General features: G+C 39.6%; 1 protein-coding gene across 1 annotated transcript in view; it reads left to right on the top strand.

Annotated features, from left to right (window-relative positions):
• NEB (nebulin) overlaps nt 1–14,297 on the top strand; it is a gene marked incomplete at both ends in the record, with an annotated part of 225,065 nt that overhangs the window by 147,161 nt on the left and 63,607 nt on the right. Inside the window, 17 exons of the mRNA XM_079710699.1 lie at nt 1,407–1,511; nt 1,613–1,924; nt 2,627–2,731; nt 3,278–3,376; nt 3,578–3,679; nt 3,807–3,914; nt 5,028–5,339; nt 6,675–6,779; nt 6,903–7,007; nt 7,380–7,487; nt 8,288–8,395; nt 8,497–8,610; nt 9,062–9,259; nt 9,654–9,758; nt 10,460–10,564; nt 10,662–10,766; nt 14,049–14,156. Coding sequence (XP_079566825.1) covers nt 1,407–1,511; nt 1,613–1,924; nt 2,627–2,731; nt 3,278–3,376; nt 3,578–3,679; nt 3,807–3,914; nt 5,028–5,339; nt 6,675–6,779; nt 6,903–7,007; nt 7,380–7,487; nt 8,288–8,395; nt 8,497–8,610; nt 9,062–9,259; nt 9,654–9,758; nt 10,460–10,564; nt 10,662–10,766; nt 14,049–14,156 — 2,304 coding nt within the window. The remainder of the gene's footprint in view (nt 1–1,406; nt 1,512–1,612; nt 1,925–2,626; nt 2,732–3,277; nt 3,377–3,577; nt 3,680–3,806; nt 3,915–5,027; nt 5,340–6,674; nt 6,780–6,902; nt 7,008–7,379; nt 7,488–8,287; nt 8,396–8,496; nt 8,611–9,061; nt 9,260–9,653; nt 9,759–10,459; nt 10,565–10,661; nt 10,767–14,048; nt 14,157–14,297) is intronic.

The raw sequence follows: 14,297 nt of genomic DNA, 5'->3' as shown, positions 1-14,297 counted from the left end.
TTATTTTGTTTTTATCATATGGGAAAGCTGAGACTTAGAAATATTAAGGAATTTGCCCACATTCTCAAAGTTAGTAGGTGAAGAAGTTAGGTCTCAAGCCCAATTTTTTTTGTAGTTCAAATAAAAAATATATTTGACCACATAAACAAAAAAAATATATTACATAAGAAAAAATAGTGTAACAGTATATGTAATAAAACAAAATAAATTTTAAAAGTTTAAATAACATAATTACAAATTTGCATGAAATATTCTCTAGTATAATATGTTTAAATGTGGAGAACACTTTTTTCTCTTGTACAAAAAAACAAGTCAAATGTTAAAATTGGACCACCCAAAATTCATACAAAAACTTGAATGAAAATTCATATAAAACTTGTCCATTACAAGGACAAAATTTATCTAAGCACTTTTTTTTTTGGCGGTATGCGGGTCTCTCACTGTTGTGGCCTCTCCCGTTGCGGAGCACAGGCTCCGGATGCACAGGCCCAGCGGCCATGGCTCACGGGCCAGCCGCTCCACGGCATGTGGGATCTTCCCAGACCGGGGTACGAACCGGTGTTCCCTGCATCAGCAGGCGGATTCTTAACCACTGCGCCACCAGGGAAGCCCTAAGCACTTGTTTATCAAATATGAAAAGGCCATGGAACTGTCAATGATTGAAATTCACTTCTCCTTTCTGCACTGTTCAAGCTCCCATAGTGATAGGTATGATTTCTAATTTATACATTTAAATTACTCTTATTTCTGAGTCTTTCTGACATCGTCAGTACAGAAGGTATCCACTTAAATGTGAATATATTTTCAGAAGGCTATCTGTAAATCAGTCACTACTTTAACTGACTTCTCTTTACAAACAGTGCTGCACTTAGAAAATAGCCGTTACATCCAATGGTGCTTCAGAAAGAAAATCTAACATTCCCAAACAATATGCATCATCAATCGTATTAGAAGATCTAAGAAACCATACAGAGAGGAAAAAAACTCAAATGTAAAATGTTTATAATTCTGAAGATTAAAAATGGAATTAATTAAAGAGAATTATTAAACTAGAGAAATTCAATACTAGCCTGCCAATGTCTGAACTTAAACATATCCCAGTGCTACTAATACACCAATACAAGAAGCAGATAAACCCTTTTACATAAACCATGAAAAACTACATCAAAGCTATAATTCAAAAAAAAGAAAAGAAAGAACTCTTGTCCAGCCCAGATCTTTGGATTCCAGACATGGTTTTGTTCTCCAGTACATTGGTACAGAATGATTCTTTCACCTATTCTCTTTTTTTAAACTGTTTCTGGGACTTCAAAAACTGCACCCCTCTGATATTAATTCTACTTGAACCCTTGGAGTCATTAGTAAGTTTGAATCTGGAACGATACCTCATTTTTCCTCCTCTTCAGAAAATTTACCGCGAAGGTTGGGATGAGATGAAGATGAGCTGTGATGTACGGCTGGACGCCATCCCCATCCAGGCTGCCAAGGCCTCCAGGGAGATCGCCAGTGATGTGAGTGTGGCCTTGTTTAACTCCTCAGTTTTTCAAACAAATGCCCTAGGTGCATTGAGAGTTCATGCTGTGGTCCATCTGCTTTGTTTTTCTGTCTCCAGTATAAATACAAGCTTGACCATGAGAAGCAGAAGGGACACTACGTGGGTACCCTCACAGCAAGGGATGACAACAAGATCCGCTGGGCCCTCATAGCTGGCAAGATTCAGAATGAAAGAGAGTACCGGCTGCAGTGGGCCAAATGGAAGTCTAAGTTCCAGAGCCCTCCGGATATGCTTTCCATCACGCACTCTAAACATTGCCAGGCTCTGGTCAGCGACATTGATTATCGCAATTACCTGCACCAATGGATGTGCATGCCTGACCAGCACGACGTGATTCAGGCCAGGAAAGCCTACGATCTGCAAAGCGATGTGAGTGGGCTGCATTTTAGCCTGAGCTCTTGCATCATTTTCCCATGACTCCCAGAAAGTTTATGTCATTAAATCCTTGCATCATCACTTCACATCTTTATATAGCGAAGAATTTGGTTTTGGTTAGAACTTATAGTATGGTATCAAAATCACCAGAGCCATGAAGGATCTGGACTTTGTATCAAGAAATAAGTGGTAGTGTGAATATAGTTCTTAACTGTTTCCGGTTAAAGACAGCTACTCTGAAAATATTATTTTAATAGAATTTAAGTAGCAACAGAGGTTTAAATTGTAACTAAAATATCAGCAGTCCATGGTCAGGATGTAGTCACAGATATGCTATTTTAGTTGACACAGTATTTTTAAATTTTGTATTAAGTTGCCAAGGTTTTTAAATCAGGGAATTTTGTGTACAAATCTAGGGGTTCCCATTTTTATTGAAAAAAAATCAGAGGATGCAGCTCCAGACATGCATTAGCCCTTGGCAACAATAACCTGGAGCTGAATTGAGGCTAACCCCCTTTAAATAGCAAATATGTCCCCAGCTGGTTTGTCATACCACCTGGCCTCATAGTTAATTTACTTATGTTACTTGTCTGGCTGCTTGAGTATGTCATTCTTAAATTGCATTTCTCCATCAGACCAATGGATAGAATAAATATGACCAGGGTCACTGACTTCTTCCTGGTCTTATTTTCACAGGCTATTTACAAGGCTGACTTGGAATGGTTACGTGGGATCGGCTGGATACCAGATGATTCTGTTTCTTTCAATCATGCCAAGCACGCTGCAGATATCTTCAGTGAGGTATTCCAGGATCTTATCCTGCCATTCAGCACATTTCCTAAGAGACTGAACAAAAAATATACGAGCCAAAATGCAGTCATTCCCTATCAGCAGTTTTAACAATTTCAATTGCTGTCATTTAAGCCAACGTACATTTTTCCAAAATAATCCTGTACTGTCCCTTTCACATTATGGAATCACATCCATCTACACTCAACAATGCTTAGAATTGTATAAATAGAAAACTTCTTTGTCAGCAATAGCAATACACTTGAGAGAAGTTTGTCCAGTTGAAAAAAAACATGCACTGACTTCACATAATGACACATTACATGGCTTTGGGAGCTAACCAAACCTGCTACTTCAAAATCTGTGGAAGGTGTAAGAAGTCAACCCATTTGTTAAAAAATAAAATGCTAAGAAGAAAGCCAAATTGCCAGGAAGATGCCATTGACATACAGCATTCTATGCCTCTAGTAGAGAAGGGTCCTTAAATGCAGCATATCTTTATCAACTCACACAGGACCAGAGACTACAGCTATCTAAAAGATATTTTCTTTCCCATAGAAAAAATATCGCACAAAAATAGAAACTCTCAACTTTACTCCCGTGGATGACAGAGTTGATTACGTGACAGCAAAACAAAGTGGTGAAATCCTAAATGATGTAAGTACATGACTGTCATTCTAAAATTGCTCTCTTGGGAAGATATCATTTCCAAAGCTTTTCCACTTACTTACACTTAGCGTGCAGTCATTTTCTGAGATACAGATTGTAAACGTTGAGATGAATGATGCTAGCATTTGCTTGGACAACATTATGTTTTCTTAATATTAAAGAACTTACCAACTTTCTTCTCATTTCTAGATTAAATACCGAAAAGATTGGAATGACACCAAATCAAAGTACACCCTCACAGAAACCCCTCAGCTGCACGCTGCCCAGGAGGCAGCCCGAATACTGGACCAGGTATGGATTTTACCTGGATGCCTGGCACTTTGTATGGGGACAGAGGACCATAACATAACAATAGGAGACTTATCCCTCCATTCTGACTCCTTGGTTTAACCCTTTGTCATGGCTCTCTGTCTTTTAGTATCTCTACAAGGAAAGCTGGGAGAAACAAAAAGCCACCAGTTACATTTTGCCTCCGGATGCTGTGCCGTTTGTTCATGCCCATCACTCTCGTGACGTTCAGAGCGAGGTAATTTATTCTGATATGAGTGTGCTTTGCAAAGGCTGGACCTTCCCTGTGCAAGAACCCATTTATGCTAAGGCATGTAGCGTAATGGAGAGTTCCTTGTTGGCTGGCAGGCCTGGCCAGGCTTGGGGATGTTCAGAGTACCTGCTCCCTTCTGGTCCTTTTCCCATGGACTTTTGGCATTCTTCATCTTTTTCTTCTTGGCTTTAAAAACTATCATTTGAAGTCTTTGTTTTTTCTTCTATTCCCTGCTTCCCTAAAATCTCTAAGCTTTCAAATACAATATTGCTAGAATTAGAAAATAAGTGTATATTTTTCTATTTTTAAATTGATATTTCTTCGTATCTATTTATTTCAATGTTTCTGTTTTGTTTTTTAGCAAAGTGATAAAAATAGATTTTATTTAAAAACTATAGCAAAAGGGCAAAAGCAACCTCATTACAGAACTGGGCTCAAGTCCAAATACAGAATGGACAATTGAAGATTTATAGCCAAGGAACAGTGAGGGGTCCAGTGGACGGAAAGTTACTAAGAGGAGATATCAAGGATAGGGGGATTCCTGCTAAACTCTGCTAAAATTTAACAGAATTTTTGCTAAAACTGGGCTATGCAGCCCCAGCAAAGACAGAGACCAAAGTGGAGTCCTCATCAAGAAGAGAGCCCAGGGGAGCCTGACTAAAGTTTGATCATTGAGAGAGTCTGTCAGTACTTACATAGTTCTCCTTAAATAATTACATCTACTGAGCGAAATAATGATTATTTTATTTCTATTATTTTATACAAAAGATTTATATATAATCTTGCAATTATTTCGTGCAATCTTGTTGCTCTTTCCCTTTTACTTTTTTAAAAAAATATCTTTATTGGAGTATAATTGCTTTACAATGTTGTGTTAGTTTCTGCAGTACAACAAAGTGAATCAGCTATATGTATACACATATCCCCCTATCCCCTTCCTCTTGAGCCTCCCTCCCACCCTATTTCAATGTTTTTTTGATATTTATTCTTGGGGGAGTAACTCAAAAAGCTGGGGGACTGAGTTTGCTGATGTTTCAAGCCCCCTTTGCCTTGTGTGCTTGTCAAAGCTGATGGGATCTCTATTCCTCTTCCCACCAGCTGAAATACAAAGCTGACCATGTCAAGCAGAAAGGTCATTATGTTGGTGTCCCGACAATGAGAGATGATCCTAAACTGGTTTGGTTCGAGCACGCAGGCCAGATTCAGAATGACAGACTATACAAACAGCACTATCATAAAACAAAGGCCAACATCAATATACCTCCCGATATGGTCTCAGTGTTGGTGGCCAAGGAGGGGCAGGCCCTTGTCAGTGATACTGATTACCGCAATTACCTGCACCAATGGACGTGTCACCCTGACCAAAATGATGTTATTCAGGCAAGGAAGGCCTATGACCTACAAAGCGATGTAAGTGATTTTTGTTTCTTAATTATCTAGAAATGTATGGTCTACTCTGAGAATCATAAGCAGCATTCTAGAACCACCAGTCTATGACACTTGGGACCATAAATACTTAGTTTGCTCTCAGAAGGTAATTAAGACTGGATATGAAGTAGAGAAAGGTTGGGAGCAGTGACGGACAGCTTTGCCTACTGACTGTGCATTTCTGAATAACTTTCAAAGTCAATTTTTAAAAAGTCTGCTTTTGTACCATCTCTGCCATCAACAGCTCCTCACATTTGCATGGAAAATTATCAACTGATTTAAAATAATAATTGGCTGGGGTGGGAGCTGAGATGGAGTTGGGATTTTGGCTATATTAGATGATAGTATAGTCAGGGACCTGGGAATGCCTCCTTTTTGCTTTGCTAAGCATCTCCTTCCTCATGGCATTTATGAAGGAGTTGCTTACAAGGAATCAAAGCAAAGAGGACACAATGTACTGATGAGCTGCATGAGGCCCAGAATCCCTTATGCAGAGTTTAAAGCTGGGATGGAGAATATATCTCAGGCCACCTCCCACTGAAGGCTGAATCAAGATCTCTACCTGCCACCAGCAGTCTTTAGGGAACCGAAACACAATGCATCGATGTGATGCTCAGGTGTGCCGAGGAGCTAACCCTACCTGGGTCTTCTGATCATTACCAAAACAGAAACAGGATGTCAAAGACTACCTGCAGCACAGGTGGTGAACTTGAACATCCCACCTCACTGGTTGCTGCAGGAGGATGACCACTGTGGAACTTCAATCAGATTAGCAACTCCTCTTCATTTGGTGTGGGATGGCCTGAGAGAATTCAGGAAGTGAGGGGGAAGGGTAGAGATGGGCTGGAGGGATGCTTCCCCCAACCCTACAGTACATGAGCATTTACTTGTGTGATTTCCTTTACTTAGTCTAAATGCCCCCATGTATTTCTATGTAACTATAACTTCCTTGGTAAAACCTTCTCTTATGCTCACAGATGGAAACAATGGTCCCTTACCCTCAACTCCCACAGCATCTGCATGGTCTTCCTCTCATAGCCCTTAACCACTTTGCACTTTATAAGTAACTTCTCTTTATACTTAGAGGCCTTCCTTATACTTATCCCTCAAATAACCTTCCATAGTTCTTCATTTATAGTAACAGGCTCAAGAAATGTTGCTCAGGTGTACAGATGAAATCATGATTGAATCAATGAGACAACAGCCACTAGAGAGAAAACCCTAAAAAGCTTCTGAAAACATTGTTTCTAACCTGCTGCTTGTCATCCTGTGCCTGAGTCATTTATACCTGCATCATGTCTCCCTTCCTGCTCTCAGAATGTCTACAAAGCTGACCTGGAGTGGCTTCGAGGCATTGGTTGGATCCCCCTGGATTCTGTAGACCATGTGAGGGTTACCAAGAACCAGGAAATGGTGAATCAGGTAAGCAAAGCAAGTTCTTCTTACATAAGGCCTGGCCTCCTTACCTGCCATGTGGGGATATGTACCTATCCCCATGTGGGGGGGGCGGAGGCACCTGTCTTAATTGTCTCTATTTCTTTGCAGAGAAACTATAAGAAAGATGCTCTTGCCAACTATCCTAACTTTACAAGCGTGGTGGATCCTCCAGAGATTGTTCTGGCCAAGATTAACTCAGTCAATCAAAGTGATGTAAGTTTGCTTTGTGTATAATGAGATACACAAACTGGAGACTTAGTTGTCTGTAGTTGAACAGGCTTGTGTAAGTCCAGATAACTGCTTGTGAGATGATAGGGAGTAAATTATAAGAAAATCTTTGGGGGAGAATGTCTTAAAAGTCACTAGTAGGTGGTATACTGTACCCACTTTTAGATAATATCTAAATTATTATCCAAAACTTTCCATTATATTAGTTATAATGTAAATTATATATCATGTAGTGAAATTTAACCAGTTGGTTAATCTCTAAATGTAGACTAATTATTATCTTGCTAGGTAGATCTTGTGAAACTTTAAATATACATTTAGAATAATCAAAGGTTTTGTTTTGTTTTCTTCCCTCAGGTAAAATATAAAGAAACATTTAATAAATTAGTAAAGGGCAAGTATATCTTTTCTCCAGATACACCATATATCACCCATTCCAAAGACATGGGAAAACTCTACAGTACCGTAAGTTCCATTTTATGTGATATACAACTCAGTTCCGAATTTTAAGCTCTTGTCAGTATTCACATTCTTGGCTGATTTTGTGAGCAACTGAACTTATAAAGAGATCTATTGTTTTTGTTGTATTTAGTCTTGTTTATTAGAAGTAGCATATTATTCAGGGCAAATAGTGTTTATCCAGCTGGTGTTGTTTGAGCCCCTGTGATGTGCCAGGCCCTATGAGAGGCACTGAGGAGCTAAAGATCAATGAGACAAACCCTCCAGGAGCCCCTGTAAGTGAGGGAGACATTCAAATAAAGAGAGAGACAATAACCTAACAAGAGCTACGTTACTTCCGGGCGCACGTAGGACCAAGCAACTACCAACAGAGAGAAGAGAGGAAAGGCTGGTCCCTCTTTAGCAATCATGTACATATATCTCCAGCCAACAAGTGGAGGACTTGCCCTCCAAATTTTAATTCAGCTAATCTAAAGGTGATGTGTGTGTAGCGTATATGTGTATATGCCGAATGGGAAGCCATCTTTGGTGATTCTCTCTCTGTGTGCAAATTTGTTTTCACTTTTATTAGAACTCTAAATACAGTTAAACTCTGTTATAAAATGCCTCGGGGGCTGTAGATTTAATTTGCAACAAGCCCAAAGACTCTGCCCTGTTCTTAGGTACGCACGCTAACAGCTGTTAATGAAGATTTAAGCCTTGCCTTTAAACATGAGTATTTTACCTTGATTTTACCATTTTCTTTCGAGTGGCATCTGAAAGAAGTTGAATGCAAACTTTTGTTGATACACCTTTCTTTGTTCTAGATACTGTATAAAGGAGCGTGGGAGGGAAACAAGGCCTATGGCTACACCTTGGACGAACGCTATATTCCCATTGTTGGAGCCAAGCATGCTGACTTTGTGAACAGTGAGGTTAGTAGGACTTTTTCCTTTCATAAGTTTGAGAGTCTTTCCAGTCACAAAGGGCTGGTTAGAAAGTCCCAGTGATTTTCAATGTTGCACCTATTTCACAGCTTAAATACAAAGAGACCTATGAGAAGCTGAAGGGTCACTACCTGGCTGGAAAAGAAATCAGTGAGTTCCCCAACGTGGTTCACTGTCTGGATTTCCAAAAGATGAGGAGTGCGGTAAGCAAAGTTCACTGTAACAGAGGATCTGCACACTTAAGTGTAATAATAGTCTGCCTATTTATAATCTGCCCTTTGGTTCAAGATTAGCTGGGGGCGGGGTGGGATGGTGAGGAATGAGCCAGTCTTGAGACTGTCCCCCGCCCCTGCCAGTTAGCCCTGTGCACCTCTGATGGCTGTGAGTTTTCACCCTTTCTCTCCCGCCTCCTCCAAACACAGTGAGGGCTCTGTATTTGGGAAAAGGAGAAAACAAAGTCACTCTTTACCCTGTGTTATAAAAGGATGGGAAATTTTTAAAGAAGAAGAGTATATTAAAGTGTCATTTTTTAACCTTAGTCTATTCTAAAGGTATTGATCTATGTTGAAAATAAGACTATAAAAAAGATTGATGAGAATAATTTACATTTAATTCCTTTCTTATTTTTGTCTTTAAAAATATATTATTCTTTAGTTGAACTACAGAAGACATTATGAGGACACCAAAGCAAATATTCATATACCCAATGATATGATGAATCATGTGCTGGCTAAAAGGTGCCAGTACATCCTCAGTGACCTGGAGTACCGACACTACTTCCACCAGTGGACGTCTCTTCCAGAAGAACCCAATGTTATGCGGGTCCAAAACGCGCAGGAGATGTTGAGTGATGTATGATGTCCTTTCTGCAGGTTGACTAAGTTACAGACTTCACCCAGCCCTGCCTGGGGCCCCATGTTCTAATTGTCCCTGTATTCCTAAACCCTGCTGCTTTTCAATACAAAGTGGCATGAGTAACCTTTTTTTGGTGTAAGGATCCCCTTGGAGCAATGAGGCACCTATGTTAAATATTTTATCTGTTCAACACTAGACTAAAACTTAGCTGTTGCTCTCCTCTTCCTAAACTTCTTTAGACCAGGGCATTAAAGACCTTCCAGGTGTTGAGAAACCCACCCTATGACTGCTAAGTACTAAGCACAGCCAAGGGCTGATAGGAAATTATCAAATGCTTGATTGTAAATTCAGTTAGTACCTGTCACCTTTCACAGTTTCTTCTTTCTTGCAGAATGTGTATAAAAGTGACTTGAATTGGCTGAAAGGCATTGGATGCTACGTTTGGGATACACCCCAGATCCTCCAGGCCAAGAAATCATATGACCTCCAGAGTCAGGTGAGCCATCTTCTTAGAGGGACTAGCTCACTGTGGATTGATGAGCTCCATGGTGCTCCCAGTGGAGTGATAGCAAGGCTGTCCCTGTGCTGCAGAGAAAGCAGCTTTGACAGTGCATGATCTAAGGGAACCAAAGGCCCCTGCCCAATAAAACCTCTCTGGTGGCCTGTTCTGGTGCTGGCCTTCCTCAGTTTGAGTCTCTCCTGTGATTTAAGGCTATAGACATTTACAGCAGAAAGTTATCTGGGAGGTGTTTCAGAGTGAACTACTCTCAAGCATCTACACCTTAGTTGATCAGGTTAACTGGCAGGGAGTAGAACGTACATGCATACTTTGACCATAAATAGTTAAGTCTTGAAGTAAAAAGTAGACATTTGGGAAATTTCCCAGCAGAAATTCAGCTTGGATAGGGCAGACTAATGGAATGTTGAAATTGAGGGGCTGCTGTCAGGGATGGAGTATAGGCATGGAAAAAACAACACAAGGAAGAAGTGACGTGGCAAAGATCTAGACTCCACTCTTGGTCAAGAGAAACTGTTAGTTTTGACAGCCATGCAAAGTCTCAAACTGTACAACGTATCCTCTGTTAGGATTAAAGCAGAAACCCAGAAATAAAGGTACATCTAAGTAGGCACAAACTGCTAAAGCTGATGGAAGACCTGCATTTTACCATTTTCGGTGACTTTTCTTTTTCTTCACAGATACAATACACGGCAGCAGGTAAAGAAAATCTGAAAAATTATAACCTGGTCACAGATACACCGCTTTACGTGACTGCTCTTCAAAGCGGCATTAATGCCAGTGAGGTGTGTCTTCCTTATACTTCTCTCCCAGGACAAGCCGTTATTGTCTTTACATATTGTCAAACAATAGAAAAGAATAACCCATCCTTTTTGTCTGTAGGTGAAATATAAAGAAAATTATCATCAGATTAAAGACAAATATACGACAGTTCTAGAAACAGTGGATTATGACAGAACCAAGAATCTGAAGGATCTGTATAGCAGTGTGAGTTGAGTTCTCTTTCTTTTATCTGTATTTGAGTTACCTTTTTCACCTTTATAGACAATAAGAGATGAAAAGGGACAGACAACCTTACCCCCAAAGGTCTTTCCAATCTTTTGCCTGGACCTTTAAACTCCTACTTTATCTTGTAAGTCCTCATGGTTACAAGTAAATCAGCCCCGATTTGAATATTGTTCTATTTCATGCAGTTGACACAAATTCACCAACTCCTTCCTTATTGCAGACAGGTACTGTTGAAGCTCTTCTTTGTTGACCCTAGACTTGTTTTTCTGTGGCTTCTCCCTTGGCCAGTGACTTACAGACCAACAGAGGCACACTTTTTTTCCTGCCTCTGAATTGGTTACATTTTTAAACTTCATTTTGAATTAATTTTAGATTTACAGAAACACTGCAAAAATAGTACAGAGAATTTCCTCATACTTTTCTCTATAGTACAACTATCAAAACTAAGCAATTAACATTGTTACAATGTTAATTATAGGCTTTATCCAGACTTCACCAGTTTTTCCACTAACCTGCTTTTCTGTTCCAGATGCCAAATCCAGGATCCCACATTGCATTTTGTTGTCTTGACTCCTTAGTCTCTTCTAATCTGATAATTTCTCAATCTTTCCTTGTCTTTTTCTCATCTTGACACTTTGAAGACTACTAGCCAAGTTATTTTGTAGAATAACTGGCTAGTATTCTTTCCTCAATTTGGACTTATCTGATGTTTTCTCATGATTAGATTAAAGGTATGCCCTTTTCTTTTTTTTGCAAAAATAACACAGAATTGATGCACCCTTCTCAGCACACCATAGCAGGTGGTACATAATGTCAATAACTTGTGATGACCTTGATCACTTGGTTAGGTTGCTCTCTGCCGAGATGCTCCACTGTAAAGTTACTAGTTTTACCTTTGTTATTAATAAATATCTTGGAAGAGATCCTTTGGGACTATGCAAATATCCTGTTTGTCCTTATACTTTCTCTCGTATGTTTTAACATCCATTGATGGAGCTTGCCTGCAAGAATTATTACTGTGGAATATGCCTACTAGTGATTTTCTCTTTCCCTTTTTTCTTCTATATACATTTATTAACTGAAATTCTTCTGTAAGAAAGAGCTGTTCCTTCTCCACTGTTGGTTTGTTTACATATTTATTTATATCAGTGTTGGCTCATGGGTATTTATTTTATTCTATGGTAGAGTCTAATATTGTTATTTATTTTGTTGCTCAAATGGTTTCAGCTTTGCTATGGGGAGCTCTTTCAGGGTGACTCCTGTGTCCCCTTGATACACCCAATCACATGTTTTTTGAGCGCTGCCTTACTGCTTGGCACCACAAGATGTTCCAGGCTCATCTGTATTTTCCCTGTTCCAGACCTGGAATCAGCCACCTCTCTAAGAAATCCCAGTTTATTTTATTGGAGAATGGTATTTTGAACCAAGATTTAAGCACTAAGTGTGCTCATTACTACTAGGATGTCATTGTTCCTAGGCCCTCTAAGTGGACAGAGCTTAGAAATATATGCATGTATACTAACCCATGTATGCATACATATCTGTATCTATTTCTATACTTACCTAACTGTATCTATATTTTAAAACCATGAGTTCATACTGATACCTTCAATGCAATTCAACACCACAGGGTTCATTCTATCCTTCACCCTTTCCTTATGTGTAACTTATTTTTCCAACTTGTGACTTTCTATTTCCTTTCCAGTGAAAAGCCTGCCTCTCATAATCTATGATATATCTACTTATTTGTGCAACCCTTGTATCCACATAAAGTATTTTCAGAATCTCTAACACGCCTGTGAGAAACAAATTTACTAACTAGAGTAGGGTTTTTTTAAAAAATAAATTTATTTATTTATTTATTTTTGGCTGCGTTGGGTCTTTGTTGCTATGTGTGGGCTTTCTCTAGTTGTGGAGAGCAGGGGCTACCCTTCGTTATGGTGCACGGGCTTCTCATTGTGGTGGTTTCCCTTGTTGCGGAGCACGGGCTCTAGGCACATGGGCTTCAGTAGTTGTGGCACGTGGGCTCAGTAGTTGTGGCCCATGGGCTCTAGAGCTCAGGCTCAGTAGTTGTGGCGCACAGGCTTAGTTGCTTCGCAGCATGTGGGATCTTCCGGGACCAGGGTTTGAACCCATGTCCCCTGCCTTGACAGGTGGATTCTTAACCACTGCACCACCAGGGGAGCCCTAGAGTAGGGTATTTTGTGTGCAGTTATATTTGCCTATAGCCTTAGAGTATCCAGTCAAGTTACCATTTTCCAAATTTACTTAACTCAGTTGTTTTCTTCACCACTTCCTTCACTGTAGTCTTGTTATACATTTGTATTACAATCAGATTTATTTGCTACAGTTTGTATTCCATTTTAGTCACCTCCCCCATTCTGGCTGATTCTTTGGTTGGTTGTTTTAATTTGCATACAGTAAATTTCACTCTGTGGTATGTAGTACTGTGGCTTATGACAAATGCATAGAGTCATGTTTTCACCATTATAGTCAAGATACAGAAAAATTCTGTATTACCTCCACATTGTCCCTTTGCTGCCCCTCTCCTCTCCCCTGGCACCCACAGAGCTGTTTTCTGTCCCTATAGTTTTACCTTTTCCAGAGTGTCACATAAATGTGATCACAGTATATGATATGTAGCCGTTAGGTCTGGCTTCTTTCTCTTAGCAAAATGCATTTATGTATTACGCACATTGCTGCCTAAATCAATAGTTTATCCTTTTTATAGCAAAAACAATATTCCAAACTACAGTTTGTTTTTCCATTCACAGCTGAAGGACATCTGAGTTGTGTCCAGTTTTTGACAATTATGAATAAAGCTGCTATACACATTTGCATATAGGTTCTGTGTGTCCATAACTTTTTATTTCTCCTGAGTAAATAAATACCTAGAAGTGGAAACATTTTTTTAATCTTTTTAAATATATATATATATATATTCATATATATTTTAATGTTAGTGGTTTTCATCCTCCAGGAATCCTAGACCTATGAGGGAATGAATATGGTATTGAAACCTCTGATAACTGCCAAACTGTGATAAGTGCTATGGTAGAGAACAAAATAATGGACTCTGAAATTATGGTCATGACATTAAACCCGTTATTCACTTAGGAGTACTTGGCTCCTACAGAGTGAGAAGATCTGGGGATTGCTAGGAAATGTCTGAGAAGGACAAAAACAGAGGAAAGATCCACTGCTGGAAGCTAGCCAGATTGCATTTTTCTGTGTTCACAAGAAGATTTTTAACCCCTATAGAACCTGTACAAGGAGGCCTGGGATAGAGTGAAAGCCACCAGCTATATCCTGCCTTCCAACACCATGTCCCTGACACACGTCAAGAACCAGAAGGATCTGGCCAGCCATGTAAGTCAAGTACAGATATGATAACCTTCCCACCACCCTTTACCCTTCCCTACCCTCCACTTCCAAAATGTTTCTGGCTGATTCCTGTGTTGCCTGTGTTGCACACCAGCAAATAACTCCAGACACTTTGTCATCACAAAG

This window comes from Hyperoodon ampullatus (genome assembly GCF_949752795.1).
Source record: "Hyperoodon ampullatus genome assembly, chromosome: 8".
NCBI lineage: Eukaryota > Metazoa > Chordata > Mammalia > Artiodactyla > Ziphiidae > Hyperoodon > Hyperoodon ampullatus.
This window is presented reverse-complemented; position numbering and strand designations above follow the sequence as displayed.